Genomic DNA, 24,657 nt, shown 5'->3' on the forward strand with positions numbered 1-24,657 from the left:
CTTCAATGCAGTAGGCCTAAGAATTTTTTATAGAATTGTAGCCACGTTTTATCAACCAAGAAGCCATTTTTTGGCAATATGAAGTTATACAAAATAATTTGCAATGCTGCAAATGTTTGAAAAGAATCTAGGAAGTCTTCTCACAATCTAGCACAAAATGATTGTGTTTATTGTATCTCTGCAATATTTTTTATGACAAATTTTGAAGCTTCGTTATAATCATTTTTATCTTTCAAGTCATAAGTCCATTTTTTTTGGCCAGAAACATAATCGCTGCTTTGCTCTTGTATCGCTTCGTCGCGTTTACGCGTATTTTTTGTGTTCCAAACAATAACGACCAAGTCAGCAATTCAGTCCTTTTACATTGATTCAACATTTGTAAACGTTAAATTAATGTAGATCTGCTGACTGTGGGTTTATTTCACATTTCCTTTGTTTACGCATGTTCCTCACTGCGCTGTTGAATTGTTTCGACGCTGGCGGACTAAAATGCATTTTAATGTAATTCATGAGTTATGTTTATAAACACCCGTAAGCCAAATTACTTATGATGTAGCCTGCATGATATTTGTGATGCGACTTGACACAAATCCACAATTCCAAAAGCGCCTAATTTGAACTTAGAAATTTCAGATAATTTCAACAGCTTGTTCAATTGTCTTCTCTCTACTAAAAATATTCATACTACAAACTCAATTGTAGACCTAAAATACACAAACGAAGATGTAAACAGCTATTCAAGTAGGCCAAGGTGTTACTTATGAGAAGTTTGGTTCCATAAAACAAGAAGCTGGCCATGGGTTTCGCAAAGCATTAGTTCAGGACAAAAACATAAGACAACGCTGTTTTGTTTTTTTCAAATTCATGTAACAATGTTACTCTGTAACTATTTTATAATTAATGAGTAGCCTACAATAAGATTTGCTCGCATGTCGTAAATCTTTATCGACGCAATGAGTCGGCACACCGCACACACACTTCGTGCGGTTGATCGAGCTCTTTGTCCTTTAGAATTTTGCATGAAATCGGATTAGCACGGTTAATTAAAGGCGGCAAGTTAAATCAAAATTGTCGTTTTTGGGTACCTTTGCAAAAGTTGAAATATCAAGTTTAACATATAAAATTTTAGAATAATGACTTTTCAAACTTATAGACAAATGAATTTTTTTCACACCAGTGCAACTTCTGTTGAAATAGCACCAGCGGATCACACGTAACAGCTGATTGAATTTGATCCAAAAACGGCCCCCCCTTGAGCAGTTAACTTCCAAAAAAACGTTGAAAAGCAAAGGGTTAAATAAATCCATAAAAGATTGCAATACCTAAATTCAACCGGTGAAAGTGCGAAAACGTGGATTATTCTCATTATTTTTTCTCCTATTAGGCTATCTAGCCAAGCTTGATAGAAAATGCAAATAACAATCGGAGAAATGTAATAACTTAAAAGCCGTAATAACATCGCAAAAAAAACGTTTTACGTTTCGGAAGTTTACGTTGGAATAGCAAAACTAAACAAGACTGGATGTCGGCATGAAGCAAATTTGTTTAAATTTTGCATTAAATATGCTTTTGTTGAATACTTTTATGGGGGGCGAGAGACAACATCGATTGCTCTGAGGGGGTCGCGGTGGAAAAAAGGTTGAAAACTCTTGGTTTAGAGTGTCATTAGGTAAAGTATTACCATAGGTAGGCTACCTAGCCTACTATCCATTTCTTTCCTTCCAAAATTTTTTTCATCTGCTTCAAATTTGACAATAAAAATTGTGTTAACTATAATAGGCTAACTATAGCAACTATAATCTTTCTTCTCTTTCTCCATAATTTGCTTTGTCTCAACTAATGTTAACAAAGGTCCAGTTTGAGAAGTTGAATATTTTTAGAGGTCCGGTGAGCAAGTTTCCAAAAAGTACCTTAAAAAATCCTCTATGTTGAAACTTCGGAAGAACAAAGGAAAAACGCAAATGCTAGCTAAACTAAATCATTGGCTGACTTGGCGCAGAGGGATAGGGCGATGGTAGTCAATTCATTGATGTTGGTTTGATTCTCACCACCATTGCTATTGTTCTTTATTATTTTGAACTTTCTTTGGTAATTACAGAACTCGCTGGCTGAATGGACAGACAACGCAATATCTGATTGGTTTGTGGTTGAATTGGATATCTTCATGTTAAAGTGCCTATACCCTACTGATCAGCGCGACTCTGATTGGTCAAATTTCTAAGTAGGGAATTTTTATGGTACCTTTTGGAAAGTTGCGTCGGGTGAATAGGTTATTTCACACGCATCTACGAAAGTTAAATTATCTGTACCAAATTACTTTTTTTTAGGTAAAATCAGGGATATCTAGAGAAGGGGATATGAAGGCTCGCAGCGATTGCCTTATTCTCATGACACTACCAGGGCGGTAGTTTGTAGTGCTTCAAACATGTGGTTCTTTTTAAAATTGTAGAAAGTTTTGTAGTGCAGCTGGTACAATGAGCTACAGAAGACAGCTAGCAAATGTTACGTAGAGCATATTTAAAGAATACTTGTTTACAAAGACAGTTGAAAAGTTACCAGTAAGCTGTTTTTTTCAACAAAGCCTTTGCAGTAGGCTAGATGTAAAGCAAGTATATGGGTAGTTGAATTAACAGGCAACCATGAGCATGTTGTGAATATCCAGGCCTGATTCTAATAGCGCAATGCAAGTTATCATAACAAGATTTATTAAACTACTATCAGTGCCAATTGTCATTTTACGATAAACAGAGATTATTTACGATAAACAAAAGCCCTTCTATTGTCAGACGTAATAAAAGCCTTCGTATCCCCTTCTTTAGATATCCCTGGGTAAAATGTAACTCAACTTGGATTTCTGAGAAAGTGTTGGGGCTCCGCCCCCCAGCAACTAGAATAATCACAGTAAAAATTGCTTCCTCCCAGTAGAAATCTGTTTATAGGAGCCCTGAAACGTGGCAATGAGGTTATTTTTCCAAAAGCTCAAGGTCCACCATCAATACTCAGAAGGTCCGGATTCGGTCCGCCAGTTGAGTAGCCCTGCTATAGCTTAACCATTTCAAACTTTTCTAGAGAGAGTAGAATACAGTAGCCTACATCACGTGATTGGGCCGACAGTTTTGTGATCCGCCTGTAGTTGTCTAGCCTATAACGGAACGTTCATAAAAACCGTAGGTTACATATCGTCGCTATAATGTCAAGATACAGCACATAGGCTAGCATTTTCAAAATTAAATTACTGGTAACAATCAAAGCAATGACTGATAAGAAAGAGTTTCAAGACGAAAGGATATTGTCCGATCACGAAAACAGTAAACAACGATGGGAAATCAAGAAACAATATTGGATGATAGTTTTGGGAATCGTTCTCCATTTTTGTGGCTACGCTGCTTACATTGTTCTTCAATCCAGTATTCGAATTGAAGACGGAAGAGGTAAAGAATAAACATAGCTTCGACTGCTCGTGGTGGGGTTTTTCGAAACAAGCTTTTTTTCAAGGAACAAAAAGGACTTTTTCTATGAAATGTGATTAGAAACGAAAATAAACGAAAGACTTTTTTAATTTTTTTGTTTTAAACACTCATAAGTCTGCGTAATTAATTACTTTTTGTGGACCAGTAGCCTAGCCTATGGCACAAGCCAACACACCTTCAATTGTACGATGGACTTACTTTATGCAATTTTTTTTCCATTTCAAACGCATTAGAGAAACTAAACTTCATAGCCTAAGTTTTGATACTGAAATTTTTCACAATAAACCTGATTTCGAAAAGTAGCAAAAAATATTTTGTCTTTCAACGAAATTACAGTTTTTACTTTATTAAAGATTTGAAATAAAACAAATTCTTCTCATAGGAACTTAATGGGGACTTATAGAGAGCGTTACGGGACGATCGACTCTTTAAGACGGCTGCTATATGTAGGCCGACCCGATCTCAATCGTAACGTTGCTAATATTGCCTTGCGGTCATCGCCTGTCAGGCAGAGTTTGATAAAACACTGAATTTAACGCCTACTGCTTTTACTAAAACTTACTCATGCGAAATTTTAAAAGTAACCAAACAACACAATGCAGGTAATTTTAGCTGAGTTTTCCTTGATGCTACACTAAAAATACTGTTAGGAATGAATAATACCAAGTAAACAGCATCCAAAACCAACACAGATCGGTTAATACGCCGTTGCTGCATCTGCGAAAACCAACAACGAAAAACACTCGGAAACAATAAAACGCAAAGCGGTGAAAACATAGATAAATAGCAGTAAAAATAGCAACAAAAACGCATACCACAACCAGATGTTCTTCAACTACACAACAGCCAGATTGAATGTGATTGATGCTAGTAATCTTTTGCACGCTCTCTAAGTCCCCGAAACTTAAGTATAACACAAAATGAAATCAAAATAGGACTACAATTGATTTTGTGCCAGAGCGAAAATGAATAAGTTAGTGCATATTAGAATGTACGCCCAAACCCGAATGGAGTAGGCCAATTGGGGACTTTTCGAGATACATGAAACACAACAATCTAATAACCTGGGTAGCCAATCATTATATTGTATAGATTCTGTCGTAATTTTGACCAATCACTTGATCCTTTCGATCAAGAAAAAAAGTTTGAAATTGACAAGATGGAATAGGAAGTGAAATATTACGACATTTCAACAGTAATCGCAACAAATTAAAATCTGTCTGTTGTAGCTTTAATAGAATAGCAAAAAGGAGGTAAAAAAACAGGCCCATTTTTGAACAAGTTACGACTCAAGATCACACGGCGCTGGTTCGCTTCTCGCGGTGAGCACTTGAACAACATACTTCAGGACTGCTCTCCATTCAGCGTCACCTAGTGGATAGAATAATTTCCCGGCAATAACATTTCAACAATCGGAAACTTCACTCTGCCAATCTCGGTAATCGGTCCTGCGTCAAAAACCTCTACAAGTATGGGAAACTACCAGGAATAACCCATCAAGGCTTTGTCAGTCCGAGGATAAAGATTCAAAACCGACTAACTAACAATAAATTTTGACATTTTTTACCTAATAACGTAAGTTTGTTTTTTAACCCGAAAGTTAGGTTTGTGAAGGCTCCATAAACTTTAAATAAATCAGAAAAAATTGACTTTATTGACTTTTGGTTGTCTTATAATGATTAACAAATTACTTTTAAAGGTTCGAAGATCACTATGACAACTTATTCTTGTCAAATTGCTATCAACATGTTGCTTTCACCTTTGATCATACGAGTGATTGGAGCCAAAAAAGCTCTTATAACAGCAGAATGTTCTTATCTACTTTATGCACTTGCAAATGCATTTTCAAGTGAGTTATAAATCTGAGATAAAATACATAAATAGACTGTCATGGAAATATCAGCAATAGCCTAAGTATTTGCAACACAAATCCCAGACAACCGGTTTATGTGGTCCATATAAAGTGGCTGTCTGGGATCATTGTTTAATGTCGTCTGTCATGTAATTACAGTCATAGGTTAATTGATTGGTTGTGGGAACCTTTGTCTTCAGACTGAAAAAGTTTCTTTGGAAGCTTAACCCTGGCTGCTTTGCGTATCTTACCTGTAGACTAGAGGCTTTGACCTAGTGACACAGGCCCAGTCGTCAAGTTTGACATGGGTGAATGATCTTACTTATCAATCTTGATAAATCTATGCACTATGCAGGCAGTTGAGATGATGGTTTGAGCCCAATACTAATGTGATCCTCTGGCCTCAAATCAAAGCATTTCCAAAACACGCACTATATCAAAGAAGACGCGGTGGTTTCTTTGTTCCCAGACCCTTTGGAAAGGTTACGGGCCCCTGAAATCAACCCCAGCCTGGGTACAAAAGCACCTCCTATGGAACACCCCTCTGTAAACGCTACTGATCCTATGCACACCACATTGATTTAATTTTAAACTCTATGTTGAGCAGCGGGCTGAACAGAGCAAATTTTCCAATTTTATTCTTCAAAAGATCATTTTTCATTAATAGAATAAATATTTGTACAATCAACGTCAAATATTTAAACAATACTTTTTGTAAAAATAAAGGCAAATCTTGGTGGAGCTTTCTGCTATCAGTGTACTGTACGGTACTGTCTGTATACATACTTGTAGACTGTAGTACGGTAATAAATTATCTATTTGCATGCTATTGTAGATCCAGTAATCCTCTACACGGGAGCAGTCTTTGCTGCTTACGCCGAAGGAGTCTTTTGGTTGCCTATTGGTATCAGTTTCGTGTTCTTTGCACAAAAATACAAACGCTTTTCCAGCAAGCCTCTTTCTAGTTGTATCATGGAGTTTAGCGGTATGATGCTCTCAGCCTACCAGCTAACCGTTGTAAGTAAATGTTTGTTAACTTCCACAACAGCGCTTTGGCTTAGGTGCAACTACACAATCAATCATAAACGAACGTAATAACTGTATTGGAATTTCAAGATGATTACTGCAGTCTACGGAGGTGCGCGTTTCTTGGTCAGCAAGAGAAGTTTCTGTATAAAAACTTCTTGTTTTTGTCGTTTTCGTATTTTTCTAATGAAAAAAATGTTTTGTATTCAAATTGAGACAAGGGCATAGCCTAATTTGGTCGTAAATACCAGATAAAATTTATACATGCTTGTTGGTTGGTTTTGAATCTTTATCCTCGGACTGACAAAGTCTTGATAGGGGATTCCTTGTAGTTTCGCATACTTGTAGAGGCTCTTGACGCAGGGCCGGTTACCGAGATTGGCAGAGTGAAGTTTTCCGACTGTTGAGGTGTTGTTGCGGGGAATTATTCCATCCATTAGGTGCCTCTGAATGGAAAGCACTTCTGAAATGCGTTGCTCAAGCGCACATGCAAAAGTAGCCTATAACCCTTATTTGCATTAAACCCAGAAGGACGTTTAGAATTGACCTTAATTTGTGTTTTTAGCGTATTTGTGACAAACTAGCATTTGTTCAACTGTATGTTCCTAATTGGAGTGTCGCTATGTGAAAACTTCTTGTAAAAGACACTCTCAAAAGACTCTGAGCAATGAGATACTAATAAGTAATAACATCGATTTTGCAATAATCTTTGCATTGAAAATTGAATGAGGCTGTTCACTTTAATCTTTGCATTGTTGACGCAAGTTGTTTTGTACCATTTAGAGACATTAGCCCACAAACGTTTGGCAAAATACCAAGGCTACACTACCGCAATCAATCAAATTTATTTCGGCATAACTTTTCATTCATTTCAATGTACAAATAACAAAAAATATAACATATTGCCTTTGTTGATATGGAAGCTAAACTATGGAGGCAACGAAAAAACCATGCGGTTGTAGAAATTAATAACGTATATAGGCCACGTAGGCTACCGGTAGCCTAATTGTCTTTTTTCTCAACAAAGTAACGAAAAACTTTATTTTATTTAGGTCTTGGGAAATCTACTTGTCTCACTGATTCTAACCATCTTTGAAAGTTTAGAAGATCCAATATCTTCTTGGAACATGACTCTAGCAAATACAACACATCTCACCCCTCAGGGGAGAGTGGCAACTGACGTAGACATTGAAGGATTTGGTGTTTCTATCGGTCTCACAACTAGGCCTACTTTGCAGTCAACCCATTATTTGTCAGGAAACCAACCCTTCGACAGATTTCTGTATTGTGGATCTAACGACTGCCAAAATCCCAACATTACACAAGAAAATATTGACCAATACGTGCCAAAAAATCCAATAGCTTTGTATGTGTTGTCAGGATGCTTGTTGCTTCTCATGATTTCTGGAATGATAATTCATATTGTTCTTGTTCCGAACATGCCATTAACTGAGTTCAGTAGCACCAGAGGGGATGCAGATTATGAAAAAGAAATGTTAAAGGTGCGAAAAAACGAACACATGGCTACTGATTCATCTAAACAAAAAAGCAAGCTGCAAAAGGTTGGTAAGTCGAAGAGTCACTTTAAATTAAATAATAGGCTACTCTACGTATGGCGGTGAGATGGCGATTTCCAATTATGCCAACCTGGTTCGACTCCCGGCTTCAGCTGGTTGTTGAAAACACCGCTCACCTCCACCTAGGGTGTAATGATTTGGGTGGGCATAATTGCTGCAGGAAAGGCGGCCGAGAGAAAGGAACTGGCCATCCTACTCTCCTTAGTGCCAAAGGGTTAGTACAACAAGAACCTTATGTTCTTATACCAGACACTTTAATCAAGTGTGGGACCACCTTTACCTCTTTACTCTATGTAAGTGCAAATGGATAGATAAACAGATAAACAAAAACATAGTTTTCTTCAACAAACCGTCAAATGTTATACATATTAATCATAACCAGGCCTTTGGAGCAGGCGTAAATGTTAAATTGCTCCAGCTCTGGAGCTCTCTTTTATCATAAATTAGCTCCAGCTCCTGAGCTCATTGATACCACTGCTCTGTCTCCAGCTCCGGCTCCTACAATATAAACTAAACAAAGGTAATGTCCACAACTTTCCTGCTGCATCACTGGCTGCAGGAACTACAGTACTTATAAGCATAACTTTCACCATTTAAAGTCAATATAAATTACCTGAGTGAAAATCACATAATGAGTCAGTCAGTACTATCAGTTGTAGCTATGAATATGTGACTGCTCTGCTGTCAAAATCCCTAACAACTTGTTAAGTTAGAAAAGGTGGCGCTAAAAACGCAACAATTCTAAATTTTGTGAAGGGTTGCTGTTGAAAATTATGTGAATTCAGCCAATAGTAACAGCATCTTATGAAATGCATCGGAGCCGGAGCTATCTTTAAAACGACTGACTCCAGCTCCTGCTCTAGCTCCACTTGAATTTCACGTAGAGCTCAAATTCCAGCTCCAGCTCCGTTGAAAATGCACGGCTCCGGGTCTCCGGCTCCATAGCCCTGATCATACTGTATAGCTTAATATTCAAGGCACTGTCATAACGAGGCAAATTGTGCAATATCTTAAAAGAATTATTGTAAGGAAAACGTAATCGCTTTTCTGGAAGGTCTAAACTTGTTCTACAACTGGGATGCGTAAAACGACCTACAATAAGAACAAAATACAACAATGTTTACAGCGAGCGAGCATTTAGCAAAATGAGATTTTGCATTGTTTGCAGCACAGTACTGAGAGCGTAGGCCTACCTGCCTTGAAATATTAATTTCACCTGAGAGAGAACTCTGGTTGGTTGGTTTTGGAACTTTATCCTCGGACTGACAAAGCCTTGATTGGTTATTCCTGGCAGTTTCGTATACTTGTAGAAGCTCTTGACACAAGACCGGTAACTCTCAAAAAAGACATCCATGTATTTTCCTGGATTCCTGTGAACACAACTTCAGATCTACCTAAATGTAAAGGAGCAGCACGCATAAGATAAAGTATTTGGGGAAGAATAACATACCAAATTAAATGAACAAAGCAGCAATACAGGATTTAACATTATTTATTTACACATAAAACAATAAATAAATTAAAATAAAAAAGAATCTCACGTCATTCTTAGCTCTCATCGAGTTCTCATCAGAAAATCTAGGGCTAGGCATACAATATTATATAGTAATTGATGATTGGAAGCTTTTAACTTACCGAACCCAAGTAGTAAGCAGAGTTGTTGATATTAGATTTTTTTTTTTTCAGATCATTCTCTTGTCTTTCAAGACAGCCAAAGATACAATTTGTTTGTTTTTTCATCCTAAACAATTCTTTCTTGTAAACCCAGTAGCGATGTATGTTGGTATAAACAGTGGATTCCTTTGGTTCGAGTACACAAGAGCATTTTCATCGTGTATTTTGGGAGTTAGCATGGTGTGTTGACTTCTATTTCAGCGTAGGCTGCATCATACATGAATGATAATTTTTTTTAAAGGTGGAGAAATCTTTTGTGTAATACTACCGTCAATTCACAAGATATCAAAAGTAGAAAAAACTAACTGGAAGAGACGATCTGATACTAAGACACTTCCTCAAATGAGCGATCTATCTAATAAACAACATAAATTATAACTTCTATTGAAATACTGTTGTGCGTGTTAGCTTAGCCAAATGTTTTCAAGGTTTAGACTGTAGAGAAAAAAACTATTAATTTGTTTTCTAATTCACAAGCGATCATACATTTAATGCACAATTTGGTTACACTTCCTCAGGTTGGTGTGTGCATGATTATTGAAGCTATTGGAAACTCCACCCAGGCGTTTCTTGTTGGAAAGATATTAGGAAAGCGTGGTCGTTCTCCATTAATAATTTTTGGAGCTCTTTTGGACATAGGAATCTATGTCTTTTGTTTGTCATGGAGACCAACAGAGGAGACAACGTGGGGAGTGTACGTGTTATTTTTCATCGCTGGAATTTCCAATGCTACCTGGCAAATGATAGCTGCAAGTGAGAAAAATCCTCAAGTAGCTTAGTCAAACTAAGATCAGTGATGATCTTTAAATAAACGCTTGTTAACAGTCGGTTTAAATAGGATATCAATGCTCCAGGAACAGGTTTGCGTAAACCGGTGTAACAGTTGAATTTCACAATGACTGAGAATATATAAAACTACGTACTACGCAATTTTTTATTAAAACATTCATTCTGAGTGTTTTATCTTCAAATTCATAGCTTGCTCGGTGGAGGTTTGTGGCAGCTAAAATCCCACATGGCACTTTAAAAATCGGTGCCATTGTCTTTAATCCGCAACTTTTAGCCTATTAGGCCTACACCCTACAGCCAATTAGATTTATAATTGTCAATGCACCTCTACTCTTTTGCGGCTTGCATTTGTCATGTAAAAAAATTCACATTTTCTTGAAATTCAGCCAATCGTGATTGCAAGATTAATATTACTATCATTACTGTTGAATAATAAGTATTGAAAAATAAAAATTATTATTTGTTGTTCTTTCAGCGACGTTTGCAAGCGATTTCTACAAAAGCAAAGAAATTTCTTTTAGCCTCTGGTGCATCACTTACTCCAGCGGTTTTTTGCTGCAACTCAGTGTCTCAACACTCCTTTGTGTTTCAACAAAATTGTACTGTGGCATTATTTGGGTCAGTGTGGCTGCAACTGCTGCGGGTAAGTCTTCTGGTGCAACCTGTCTTGAATATATCTAGTATAATATCTTGAATATAGCAAATCTAATATGGCTAACCTGCTTTGAAAATTTGTGGCTACATTTAATTTAATTTTTAATATTGATCTTTATACAGTTATTTCAGAATATTTGAACTCGCAAAAGAAGAAAAGCACTTTTGCTTCATTCTCAGTAAAAGATTGAGTGAAGATGTATTGGATTGGATTTGAAATTGTCACTTTTGTCGTAAACTAAAAATTTAGACTGATGAAATATTTTTTTAATGGTAGATATTGAAAGCCTAATGTCAGCCAAATGTTGTGCTTGTCAACTACCGTATCTTGGCTACCCAACTACCGTATCTTGGCTGCACGAGGAGGCATTGCCAATCTAAGCTACTACAAGTCAAACGAGAGAAGAAGAATAAGCCAAATGTGAACAAACAAGCGAAAATTTACCAACCCAAACCCAAGCGCTTTGTTCTATTTGTACAAAACACTGTTATGCTTGTCGCGTAGCTTATTTTTATCATGTTTTCCAACCTTTTGTTTTAGAATCGCGTATTATTAGACTACTTAGAATGATGTCAGATATCGCAATAATCTTGGGTCGTAATAAAAGGATAGACGCTGTTGTGGTATTGAATTTGGAAACAGTGGCTTGCATTCAAAGCTTGGAATTTGCTGTTTTGCGCTATATTCCTTGTGCTGACTGCAATATCCTGACCCAAAATATTTATTTGTATTTTGGTTTTATTCAGTTTTACTTTTTTTTAATGAGTCAGCAGGTACTTAGGGTCTATCCTGAACAAGAAGGTGTTGCGACCGTACCAAATTTTGTTCAACTCAATAACTTACTTTGGTCACAAGCACGTTTTAACGTTCGCGTTTTGTCGCTTCTACCCTTTTCTCGACCTTTGCTATATTGACGTGTATTGTTTTTTGATATGATGGTCAGAAATAAAAACAACTGAACTGAACTGAACTGAAAACTCAGCTCTAAAAACTTAAGCAAAGAACAAAAAAATATTTGACAACGATACAAGAGCGAGGTCAGCTTCCTCAAAGTAATTCCATAACAAAAATGTCACGACGATCTCAAATGGTTAAATGCAACGTAAGCAGTCAAGCCAAGAAATCAGTCTTTTTCCACATTAATTCAACGCTTGTTAACTGTGAATAAACGTAGAAAAAACTGATTTTGGAGCTGGGAATCGGCTAGCCAAAGAAGTTCGAAAACAATGACCTAGAAGCTTTCATTTCGGTGCTATAACAATGAAAACAAATTGCAGTCAAAAGGAAGTGTCATCTTCGCCGATGCTTGATTTAAAGCCATTAAAAGAGCTTTTTAAGTATGATGTTTACAAATGCCAAGATTGTTTTTTTTTAATCTACGTAGAATTAAATCAAATAAAATCAATATCTGAGTTTGTTTTCAACTCCATAACCAGAAAACAATAACTTTGCACTAAATAGCCAAAATACTCTGATAAACACATACCGCACTATATGCAGAGATGTACGTAGGCTATACGCCGCAAATTCTACGCCGTAGACTTGCGGCGTATACGTACATCTCTGTCAACAAGTAAACTGTTTTCTTTACATTTGTAATGTTAAAACAGGGTCCAGCGCAGAACGCTTGTTGGCCTACTTTGTGCTAAAATCATTTGCTTGCACGGTCAACTGCTATTTTGCAAATGATACGTTGCAAAAGACTATAAGAAAACAAAAATTATGCAGTGCATACGCGTTAGAAGGAGCAATAAATGTGTGGTAGCCGTACTTTCGCAACTTTCACGTCAAGCACGTAGTTTGATACCGGATTTATATGGTACGTTTGGTTATGCTCTTTCTACAAAGATAGACAAATCGTTTTTTTTTTCACAAAAGTTTGGAAGACAAAATTGTCAAACTCTTTTGGAAGGCACCCCAAAAGACAGGGTTAATTGCTACTTTTGAAACTCAAATTTTTCGCTTATTTTGTTTAAAGCCTGCGCTATATAGGCTATGAACTTTCAGCAGCCATTCCAACCCCACAGATTTAAAAAGTAAGGTTATGTTTTAGCTGTTTAATTTCTCGCAATTCTTGTTATCATGGCGGTTTAAATGATGAAGGCGCAATCTGTTTTTGTGGCTATTCACTTCAGTCTATAATTCTAGTTCGCTTCAGTTAAACAAACTCTATTTTCTAAAGCAGGGGTCACCAAACTACGGCTCGCGGGCCAGAACCGGCCTGCGAACTGATTTCATCCGGCACGCCACGTGCTGCGGAAATAACAGCTGCACTACAACTGTTAAGGAAAAAAGTTACCAAACTTTTTGTAAAGGACTGACGTTGCTGTTGAGCTATTCTATGGGTTGGTGCTGCACCTCTAAGCCAAATGTTGATGTTATTATGAAAGAAAAACGACAATTTCATAAATCTCACTAATTCTGGCAAATGGCAATATTAGTTGCCTATGCCTATCACAAATTATTTGAAGTTCTACAAATTATTATAGATTCTAAAACTAAAATAAGAATTGTTTTTGTAATAATACTTTTTCTATAATTGGCCTACCGGTAATAGAAAAACTGCCAGACACTGTTATAAATTCTGTACATGTAGGCCTACTTCCCTTGGCATTAGCAAAGTCTTTGGCTTTGCCTCTTTGTGTAATGAAGACTTCTTTGTTAAAATTGTTCGTTCATATAGTTCGTTGTTGTATGTTGAATTTGTACATTTTTTCACCAGGCAGCCTACATGTTGGTGTTCTGTTGTGTCATTAGGCCACCACAAATGAGGACATCCTAAGCCAAATTTGGAAAGATGTAATGTTTTTCAAGAGCACGATGCCCTGTAGTGTATCACAGCAGGGGATAACTTTTCCAGCAACCTTTCGATTTTCATCACAACTTTGCTATTCCACCGCTGACTTTGTTATTTATTGTACTCAATTCAAGTCAATGGAGATTCTAAATAGTTGTATATCTTTTCGCAATTTGCATCCGGCCCGCAGCTGTTAATCTCGCAGCAATCCGGCCCTCAGAGAAAAAAGTTTGGTGACCCCTGTTCTAAAGCAAAGGAATTGTAGATGTTTTAGACTTTAGAGACTGATATTTCTATGTAACTGCAGCATATGGTAGATGTACAACCTTTTCAGTGAACATTTAATTAGAAATATATAAGCGTTTTGTTCCACTTTGGTAGGTTCTAATTTTATTTCAATCAGTGCGACAACAGATTTATGTAGATGTGACAGCTTTGTTTATTAATATGTTTAATCGTTCGATTGCATCCTAAATGAAGGATCCTTGTGTAACCTTTTATCCTCGATAACATTGAAGAACCAGAAAATAGATTGAAAGACATTAACATTTATTTCTTTATTCATACAGTAGTTGGTCTATTTTAAACGCTGGAGTGCAAGAAATGCAAGTAGCTTGAAGGTGAACGAGAGAAGAAGGTCTGAAGAGCTTTCACCTATTAATTATATTGGTGATAGCAACTGGGTCGTTATTCCTGTCTCCATTTTTCGAGCTAATTTTTTTTTTTCTTTTTACATTGCTTCAACGCCTGCAGATGTTAAATCAATGTTTGCAGATGTTGAATCAATGTAAAAATGACGGTTTTGCTGCTGGCGATTGTTTAAACGCTAGCATAAATTCTCGTGCATTGCCCTGTCAACAAAACCTTTCCATCAATATCACAAAATGTAGGCTATATTTCGCACTTTTTATCATTTTAACCGTCGTGGTCGTCGTCTGAGCTTCTGGGGCTGAGGGTCTATCCTTTTACCACCCCAGATTTACGATGTTCCCGGACTACACTGGAAGGCTGCTAGAGAGCAGCCAGTCTTTAGTTTCATCATCCATGACGCGCAGACCTTCCACTCCGTTAGGTGGCTTGAAGATGGTACAGTCATTGATGATGTGGTCTGCGGTCTGTTCCTCGGCACCACATTCACAGGAGGAGGAAGAAGCCATTCCCCATTGGTGCATGGTTGAGCGGAAAAGCCCGACGCCCGTACGGAGATGGTTGAGGCGTACGCACTACGCATGCCTGTTTCTGTAGTGTCAGGCCGATGGGGCGCGTTTCGGCGTCGGGGATGAATGAATGGAGTCTGGTGGTGCTTGACCTCCATTCAGAATTCCATTTATGGTCCGCCCAAGTAGCCGCAGAGATGTCTTGTTCATCAGCTTCGTTGATCAGAAGCCGAGCGGCTGGCACGAATGGGTGTCTTGATTTCAGTCGGCGGGGGTGCTCGTTTGGGAAGGCAGAGATCTTGTGGTGGAGAAGATGGTTAGGCTCCAGTGCCCGCCGACCGAGAGACAGAGTGGCTTCTTCGTGAAATTTTAACCGTGAAGGGTAGCGAAAAGTTTTAGTAGATTAAAAGGGGTCGCGAGCAAAAAAGTTTGGGAAGCCGTGTTCTACACAGCCTCCTGAACTGCCGTTTGGTCTGGAATAATGCAGGATTCAAATTTCAGCGTAAGTTAAGACTAATTTCAATTAATCTTGTGATAAAATTAATCATTCTCATTTGATAAGCTGATTTCATGTTGATCGTGGCTTGCTACGCTTTGTTAATCTTCGTAAGCTGCACATAACAAGTAGCTTACTTTGTGGCCTGCTACTGTGGTCCTACCACTATTTATGCAACGAGAAATAGTGCAGGTTTTCAAATGAAAACTTAAAACAAGCTAACGGTACTCAATGACTGTTACTTTACAGTTTACACGTAGCCTACTGGAAACAAAACAAAGAACCAAACACATTTTTTCAGATGGATATGAGTGTGATGGATGCAACCATTTTTTGCTACAAAGCAAGTCCAGCCGTGGCTAGATTGGTTAATGCTGGTCCCAAGGCGGTTTCAATGTTGCCTAGTTTTGATGGTGTCTCTTCATCAAAGTTAAAAATGCAAACTCACACAAATTGTCGTCGTAGCCTCCAGCTCGTGTCCGAGCATTGGTTTTATTTCCAGTCGGATGTGGCTTTGGAGACCTACTCTACAGTGGAAAAGACGTGGCCAAAAGTCACATTGTAAGGAGAGTTGGGAACGTGGTTGTATTAGCTTTTTTTCTAATGTTTTATTTTTTCTGAACCTTTGTATTCTGTTTTTTTTTTTTCCGAAAAATTCCATGCCTTCCTTCGTTCTCTTCTTCCAGATTGACTTATCACTAGCAAGTTGTTCCCACTATATTTGCTGGGTTAAGGAAGACTTTAACTGATCTTTGTAATTGCGTCATTGTGAGACGATGCTGAATCAGGTCATGGTATATATTCCGCTCTAACGTTAAGCCAAAAAGTGTGCAGGTTTTTTGCATAAAATTTATAAATTACAACAAAAATTAAACTTTAAGTCAGAAGATAGATCAGTAATTTCTTTCTGAGAGAAGTGCTCGATAGGTTAGCTACTTTGTTTTTGCGTTGCAAATAGGTTTTGGATTCAATAGAATTTAGTATTGTCCAATTCTGGAAAAAAATACTTCTGAAACTGTCAACAGATTTAACAAACGTTTAATAACCAAAGGCGTAGGCTAATAACATTTGATTTCACATCATTGTTAACCAAAAACTTTTCAGTAAATGAGAACATTTTAAATGAATCATTTTCAACTTCTTGTTTCCAGACGTTTACTGTGTTGATGAATGCTTTAATTTTAGATTTCAATCTAAAATAAATGTAAAAACATAAATGTTTCCTCTATGGAGGGACAAATTAAGTTCGTTCAATTTTTTAAGAAAATCTGATAAATCGCTTAATTTCAAGAACCAGATGTCATTGCGAAAATGATGGGCAAAGACTGCATTTTTTTACGTTAGAAAAATCACGACTTCAATTTTCAACACTAGTAACCTTTTTAGCTTCAACTTTTGAAAGCCATCTTACTTCACATTGCAATAAAAGGGTTTTGAATTCCGATTCCGTTTTACCATACCAATTTGCGAAAATACGCGTACTGGGTGCGTTGCTCTCAACGCGTTTGGTTACAGTTTGCACAGAAGTGTTAATGTGCAGTACTTTGAGTAAAATTGACACACTCTCTGCGACCCCTTAAGTCAGTTACGCGACTCCCAGTTTGGGAAGCCCTGGTGTAGAAGAATATAGAAAAGATCTTTTTTCCTCACAGTCATCACTAGGTTGTATGATAGAACAGCGAGCAAATACCGATTCGCTAACCACTATCCAATCAACGTTATGCTTCTCGGTAGTTGATTGTAGTGGCTATCGATATTACTGTGTGTGGCATGAATTAGTGGTGCGATACTGATGAGCCCAGCCTTGTAGACGAAACACTGTGTCTAACGTTGTCAATTCTTGCTAACATCGGCTGCTGAGAAACATAGTCTATGTGTAGAAGAAGGTGGAGTATCATGTTTGTTTGAAGACATGTTTAAATCTCCGCACGTAGACTTACAATAAAATCATATTTTAATTTTAGTGAATTGGCGAATTCGGTAGAATATTTACGGTTAATTTTAGGACTGATGACGGTTCACTTTTATGCAAGATTGACATTCAAGTAGAAAGACCAATAAAGACGATATACTGTATTTTGATTAAATCGTTATGTGATGTATTTTTCCTCGTGTAGCCTAATTGAACTGTTATGTGATGTGTCATAGTGTCACGATTTCTTTCTATCTCTTACCAGGAAAAAGACTTGGAAAGGTTCAATGACGTAGTTTGATGGGTCAAACCGAAAAGCAGTCAATTAAATGTCGAAAGGTTCCACTAGTGAAATGATAATCTAACTTCTTGAAGGACTTTAACGAACGGCTTCTCAAATAACTCTAATTTCGAACACAATTTATATCAGCACCAATTCTCATCTACTTGTATTCGATTTCTTCAACTCTCAATCAACAATAATTTCTGCATCAACTACCAATCCACAACTCATAACACAACTCCCATAATCACATAATCAACTCAATCATCATTCCGCAAACTACACCACTATTTATAGAAAGTTGTTTCGGTCTAGTAACATCGAGAAGGTTACGTAATGTCACATTGTTCTGTCAAGTTGCAATGAATGTCAACAAGCAGAAGCTTAAAGAAGTCTAAAGAATGTCACGTAGGAGTAGAGGACTGTTACATAATACAGATTTCGTAATCAGAGGTCCATTCGTAAACAACCTTGTGACATCATGACAAACGATATTGGCAATTGTGAAAACAACAGAACGTTCCAGATACAGAATGATCTAGAATTACGTTACAGAACAACGACTTCACAATTAAAGGTTACTACTGGTCATTGACCGATAATAACATACAGCTCAAGAATTTTATAATGAAAACAGCACATTCTGTCAAGACGCAAAGCAGCCCGACGCGACGCCTTGCACATTGATTGTGACATACGCCCCCCCTTAGAATATTGTTGCAAACAATATAACAACACAATCAATACAAAACATATTACAAAATAATTAATTACTCAATAAAACAGTTCTCATAAGTCCATCGTTGCATGATCTACCAACGATAGCTTTTCCCAAAACAATAATCACGTTTTCGGCGAAAGTCTCCAACGTCCTCAACATTTTCAGTGCATCGGCGAGCGAGATGACCCATTTTCCTACATCGGAAACACCTCCTCTCCGGACAGTCCTTGGCGAGATGACCTTCTCTGTGACAGTTGTAGCAAGCCTTTTCATCAAAAGAGCAGCTCCTGGCTATGTGTCCAATCTTCCCACATCGGTAGCAGTGGTTGCCACGGCAACGTTTGTTTTCCGAATGTCCGCCGTCAGCAAAACGCACTCCGTGGCGAAATGTCCGCGTCTACCGCATCTATAGCAAACTCCAAATGGTCGTCGCCTGCCTCTTCCCCTCGGCTCTTCGCGCTCATTGTATCCATGACCGTGAGATCGTCGCTGATTATCTGCAGAACAATCTCGAGCAAAGTGACCATTCTTGCCACAAGAATAACAAGTAACTTCAGAATTTCTCTCAATCACATTTCCGATTATAAGATCAACTAAAGGGTTTTGTAAACATAATGCTTTCACAGTCCCACTACAATACGGAGTTTCGACATATATCCTCGCTAACGGTCCTTGGATCGAAGTGTTATTTATTGACATCACAATTCCAGTTTTTCCCGTTAACTGACTGTCTTTAACCAAATCTCTTCTCACCATTATACCCGTAGAACCAGAATCACGTAAAACTTTTTCCTTTTTGTTTCCAACTTTTCCATCTACTACTGGCAGATAATCTTCAGGTATTATTTCTTCGTAAACATCTTCATCCGGTCTCTCCTCGTCAAACGTGGGTTCAGGAATCATTAACGCACAACCGCATCGATAAACGTCCTCTGTGTTTTTCTCATTTCCAGACTGATTGGATAGGGAAAACGACTTGTCCTTGATGCATTCCTTCGCTTCGTGTCCTTGCCTATTGCAACGATTGCACCACTTCCTCGATTCCTGATGATTTCTGTTAGTCTTCCTCCGGCAGTTAACAGACTTATGACCTAAGCCATTACAATTAAAACAACGTACTTCTCTTGGAACCGCACCTCCTTTAAAATTATTTGTTTGCTCTTCGTCATTATCGCATGACAACGTTTCTTCAGTCGACAACTTCTCATCATGAGCAACTAAGTACTGTTCTGCCACACTGGCTATTTCTTCTAGAGTCTTCGGACTTCTTTCCATTAAATAAACAGACAGATCTTTTGAACATGAATCTGTGAATTGTTCCTTAACTATAAGGTTTGCCAATCCGTCCAATGATTGATCGGCCCCCGAAAGTTCAAACCATTTTAACAAAAGGTTTCTTAAACGTTCAATAAATTGACCTGGGCTTTCATGTCGTTCAGGCTTTGCCTCACGGAATCTTTGATGGTATCCATGCTCGGTAAAATTGTATCGCTTTAACAGAGCTAACTTCAATCTGTCGTAATTCATGGCCTCTTCTTGCGAAAGTCTTGAATATACATCAAGAGCTTGTCCCGATAATAACATGCTTAGCTGGGTAGCCCACGTCGACTTCTCCAATTTGGCTATTGTAGCATATCTTTCAAATCTTAACAAATAACTATCCAACTCATCTTTTTCTTCAACAAATGATGGCAAATCTGGACGTCTAACTTGCGCCACAATAACATCTCGAGCATTATCGTTAGTAGAATTAGATCGCTCACCAATATCCAGCTTTTGTCTTTCTAAATCAATTCTTAACTTTTCCAATTCATATTGCGCTCTTCTTTCTCCAGCTTCTGCTTCGTACTGCCGTTGTGCACGCTTTTCTTCAGCTTCACGCTGTGCTTGTTTTTCTTCAGCTTCAGCTTCACGCTGTGCTCGTTTTTCTTCAGCTTCAAGTTGTGTTCGCTTCTCTTCAGCTTCAAGTTGTGCTCGCTTCTCTTCAGCTTCAGCTTCACGCTGTGCTCGTTTTTCCTCAGCTTCAAGTTCTGCTTTCCTTATTTCACGAGCAGCTCTTCTATCTTCTCTTTCGTCAGCTTCTCGCTGAGCTTTTTGAGCCATTATCTTGTGATACTCTTCCATCACAAACTGAGACTTTTCACTGTCACTCAGCCCCATTCGTTCAGCCATGCTCCGTAAGTCTTCAATCATCTCATGTTTGACGGTATCCGCCATCTTAACAGCTTATTGTTAATTTATTATTCTCTCAATAAATCTTTCGGTATTCTTCGGTAAATCGATATATCGGTTTATTCGGTTTGTCCCGGACGAGCCCCCAGAATGTCACGATTTCTTTCTATCTCTTACCAGGAAAAAGACTTGGAAAGGTTCAATGACGTAGTTTAATGGGTCAAACCGAAAAGCAGTCAATTAAATGTCGAAAGGTTCCACTAGTGAAATGATAATCTAACTTCTTGAAGGACTTTAACGAACGGCTTCTCAAATAACTCTAATTTCGAACACAATTTATATCAGCACCAATTCTCATCTACTTGTATTCGATTTCTTCAACTCTCAATCAACAATAATTTCTGCATCAACTACCAATCCACAACTCATAACACAACTCCCATAATCACATAATCAACTCAATCATCATTCCGCAAACTACACCACTATTTATAGAAAGTTGTTTCGGTCTAGTAACATCGAGAAGGTTACGTAATGTCACATTGTTCTGTCAAGTTGCAATGAATGTCAACAAGCAGAAGCTTAAAGAAGTCTAAAGAATGTCACGTAGGAGTAGAGGACTGTTACATAATACAGATTTCGTAATCAGAGGTCCATTCGTAAACAACCTTGTGACATCATGACAAACGATATTGGCAATTGTGAAAACAACAGAACGTTCCAGATACAGAATGATCTAGAATTACGTTACAGAACAACGACTTCACAATTAAAGGTTACTACTGGTCATTGACCGATAATAACATACAGCTCAAGAATTTTATAATGAAAACAGCACATTCTGTCAAGACGCAAAGCAGCCCGACGCGACGCCTTGCACATTGATTGTGACATACGCCCCCCCTTAGAATATTGTTGCAAACAATATAACAACACAATCAATACAAAACATATTACAAAATAATTAATTACTCAATAAAACAGTTCTCATAAGTCCATCGTTGCATGATCTACCAACGATAGCTTTTCCCAAAACAATAATCACGTTTTCGGCGAAAGTCTCCAACGTCCTCAACATTTTCAGTGCATCGGCGAGCGAGATGACCCATTTTCCTACATCGGAAACACCTCCTCTCCGGACAGTCCTTGGCGAGATGACCTTCTCTGTGACAGTTGTAGCAAGCCTTTTCATCAAAAGAGCAGCTCCTGGCTATGTGTCCAATCTTCCCACATCGGTAGCAGTGGTTGCCACGGCAACGTTTGTTTTCCGAATGTCCGCCGTCAGCAAAACGCACTCCGTGGCGAAATGTCCGCGTCTACCGCATCTATAGCAAACTCCAAATGGTCGTCGCCTGCCTCTTCCCCTCGGCTCTTCGCGCTCATTGTATCCATGACCGTGAGATCGTCGCTGATTATCTGCAGAACAATCTCGAGCAAAGTGACCATTCTTGCCACAAGAATAACAAGTAACTTCAGAATTTCTCTCAATCACATTTCCGATTATAAGATCAACTAAAGGGTTTTGTAAACATAATGCTTTCACAGTCCCACTACAATACGGAGTTTCGACATATATCCTCGCTAACGGTCCTTGGATCGAAGTGTTATTTATTGACATCACAATTCCAGTTTTTCCCGTTAACTGACTGTCTTTAACCAAATCTCTTCTCACCATTATACCCGTAGAACCAGAATCACGTAAAACTTTTTCCTTTTTGTTTCCAACTTTTCCATCTACTACTGGCAGATAATCTTCAGGTATTATTTCTTCGTAAACATCTTCATCCGGTCTCTCCTCGTCAAACGTGGGTTCAGGAATCATTAACGCACAACCGCATCGATAAACGTCCTCTGTGTTTTTCTCATTTCCAGACTGATTGGATAGGGAAAACGACTTGTCCTTGATGCATTCCTTCGCTTCGTGTCCTTGCCTATTGCAACGATTGCACCACTTCCTCGATTCCTGATGATTTCTGTTAGTCTTCCTCCGGCAGTTAACAGACTTATGACCTAAGCCATTACAATTAAAACAACGTACTTCTCTTGGAACCGCACCTCCTTTAAAATTATTTGTTTGCTCTTCGTCATTATCGCATGACAACGTTTCTTCAGTCGACAACTTCTCATCATGAGCAACTAAGTACTGTTCTGCCACACTGGCTATTTCTTCTAGAGTCTTCGGACTTCTTTCCATTAAATAAACAGACAGATCTTTTGAACATGAATCTGTGAATTGTTCCTTAACTATAAGGTTTGCCAATCCGTCCAATGATTGATCGGCCCCCGAAAGTTCAAACCATTTTAACAAAAGGTTTCTTAAACGTTCAATAAATTGACCTGGGCTTTCATGTCGTTCAGGCTTTGCCTCACGGAATCTTTGATGGTATCCATGCTCGGTAAAATTGTATCGCTTTAACAGAGCTAACTTCAATCTGTCGTAATTCATGGCCTCTTCTTGCGAAAGTCTTGAATATACATCAAGAGCTTGTCCCGATAATAACATGCTTAGCTGGGTAGCCCACGTCGACTTCTCCAATTTGGCTATTGTAGCATATCTTTCAAATCTTAACAAATAACTATCCAACTCATCTTTTTCTTCAACAAATGATGGCAAATCTGGACGTCTAACTTGCGCCACAATAACATCTCGAGCATTATCGTTAGTAGAATTAGATCGCTCACCAATATCCAGCTTTTGTCTTTCTAAATCAATTCTTAACTTTTCCAATTCATATTGCGCTCTTCTTTCTCCAGCTTCTGCTTCGTACTGCCGTTGTGCACGCTTTTCTTCAGCTTCACGCTGTGCTTGTTTTTCTTCAGCTTCAGCTTCACGCTGTGCTCGTTTTTCTTCAGCTTCAAGTTGTGTTCGCTTCTCTTCAGCTTCAAGTTGTGCTCGCTTCTCTTCAGCTTCAGCTTCACGCTGTGCTCGTTTTTCCTCAGCTTCAAGTTCTGCTTTCCTTATTTCACGAGCAGCTCTTCTATCTTCTCTTTCGTCAGCTTCTCGCTGAGCTTTTTGAGCCATTATCTTGTGATACTCTTCCATCACAAACTGAGACTTTTCACTGTCACTCAGCCCCATTCGTTCAGCCATGCTCCGTAAGTCTTCAATCATCTCATGTTTGACGGTATCCGCCATCTTAACAGCTTATTGTTAATTTATTATTCTCTCAATAAATCTTTCGGTATTCTTCGGTAAATCGATATATCGGTTTATTCGGTTTGTCCCGGACGAGCCCCCAGAATGTCACGATTTCTTTCTATCTCTTACCAGGAAAAAGACTTGGAAAGGTTCAATGACGTAGTTTAATGGGTCAAACCGAAAAGCAGTCAATTAAATGTCGAAAGGTTCCACTAGTGAAATGATAATCTAACTTCTTGAAGGACTTTAACGAACGGCTTCTCAAATAACTCTAATTTCGAACACAATTTATATCAGCACCAATTCTCATCTACTTGTATTCGATTTCTTCAACTCTCAATCAACAATAATTTCTGCATCAACTACCAATCCACAACTCATAACACAACTCCCATAATCACATAATCAACTCAATCATCATTCCGCAAACTACACCACTATTTATAGAAAGTTGTTTCGGTCTAGTAACATCGAGAAGGTTACGTAATGTCACATTGTTCTGTCAAGTTGCAATGAATGTCAACAAGCAGAAGCTTAAAGAAGTCTAAAGAATGTCACGTAGGAGTAGAGGACTGTTACATAATACAGATTTCGTAATCAGAGGTCCATTCGTAAACAACCTTGTGACATCATGACAAACGATATTGGCAATTGTGAAAACAACAGAACGTTCCAGATACAGAATGATCTAGAATTACGTTACAGAACAACGACTTCACAATTAAAGGTTACTACTGGTCATTGACCGATAATAACATACAGCTCAAGAATTTTATAATGAAAACAGCACATTCTGTCAAGACGCAAAGCAGCCCGACGCGACGCCTTGCACATTGATTGTGACACATAGGCTATCTCTTAAAAACAGCCAACATTCTAGACTAGTCCCAGTTGAAAATGTAGGCTATATCATGCAGATGGCTGGTTCCAAAGCGCA

The 24,657-nt window shown here is 38.2% G+C and overlaps 1 protein-coding gene across 1 annotated transcript; it reads left to right on the plus strand.

The window, feature by feature from the left end:
* Nucleotides 1-3,253: 3,253 nt before the first annotated feature.
* On the plus strand, nucleotides 3,254-10,378 carry LOC145766166 (protein unc-93 homolog A-like). Its single transcript, XM_082577819.1, has 6 exons — nucleotides 3,254-3,431; nucleotides 5,170-5,319; nucleotides 6,158-6,339; nucleotides 7,401-7,910; nucleotides 9,612-9,779; nucleotides 10,118-10,378. The coding sequence occupies exons 1-6, from the start codon at nucleotides 3,254-3,256 to the stop codon at nucleotides 10,376-10,378; spliced, it is 1,449 nt and encodes a 482-aa protein (XP_082433945.1).
* The last annotated feature ends 14,279 nt before the right edge of the window (nucleotides 10,379-24,657 follow it).

The sequence above is a fragment of the Aplidium turbinatum genome, chromosome 3 (genome assembly GCF_918807975.1).
Source record: "Aplidium turbinatum chromosome 3, kaAplTurb1.1, whole genome shotgun sequence".
Classification (NCBI taxonomy): Eukaryota; Metazoa; Chordata; class Ascidiacea; order Aplousobranchia; family Polyclinidae; genus Aplidium; species Aplidium turbinatum.

Coding starts and splice junctions, on each gene's coding strand:
- LOC145766166 (XM_082577819.1), top strand. CDS start 3,254: ATGACTGATAAGAAAGAGTTTCAAGACGAAAGGATATTGTCCGATCAC. Junction 3,432..5,169: donor TCGAATTGAAGACGGAAGAG/GTAAAGAATAAA, acceptor TTACTTTTAAAG/GTTCGAAGATCACTATGACA. Junction 9,780..10,117: donor GTATTTTGGGAGTTAGCATG/GTGTGTTGACTT, acceptor ACACTTCCTCAG/GTTGGTGTGTGCATGATTAT.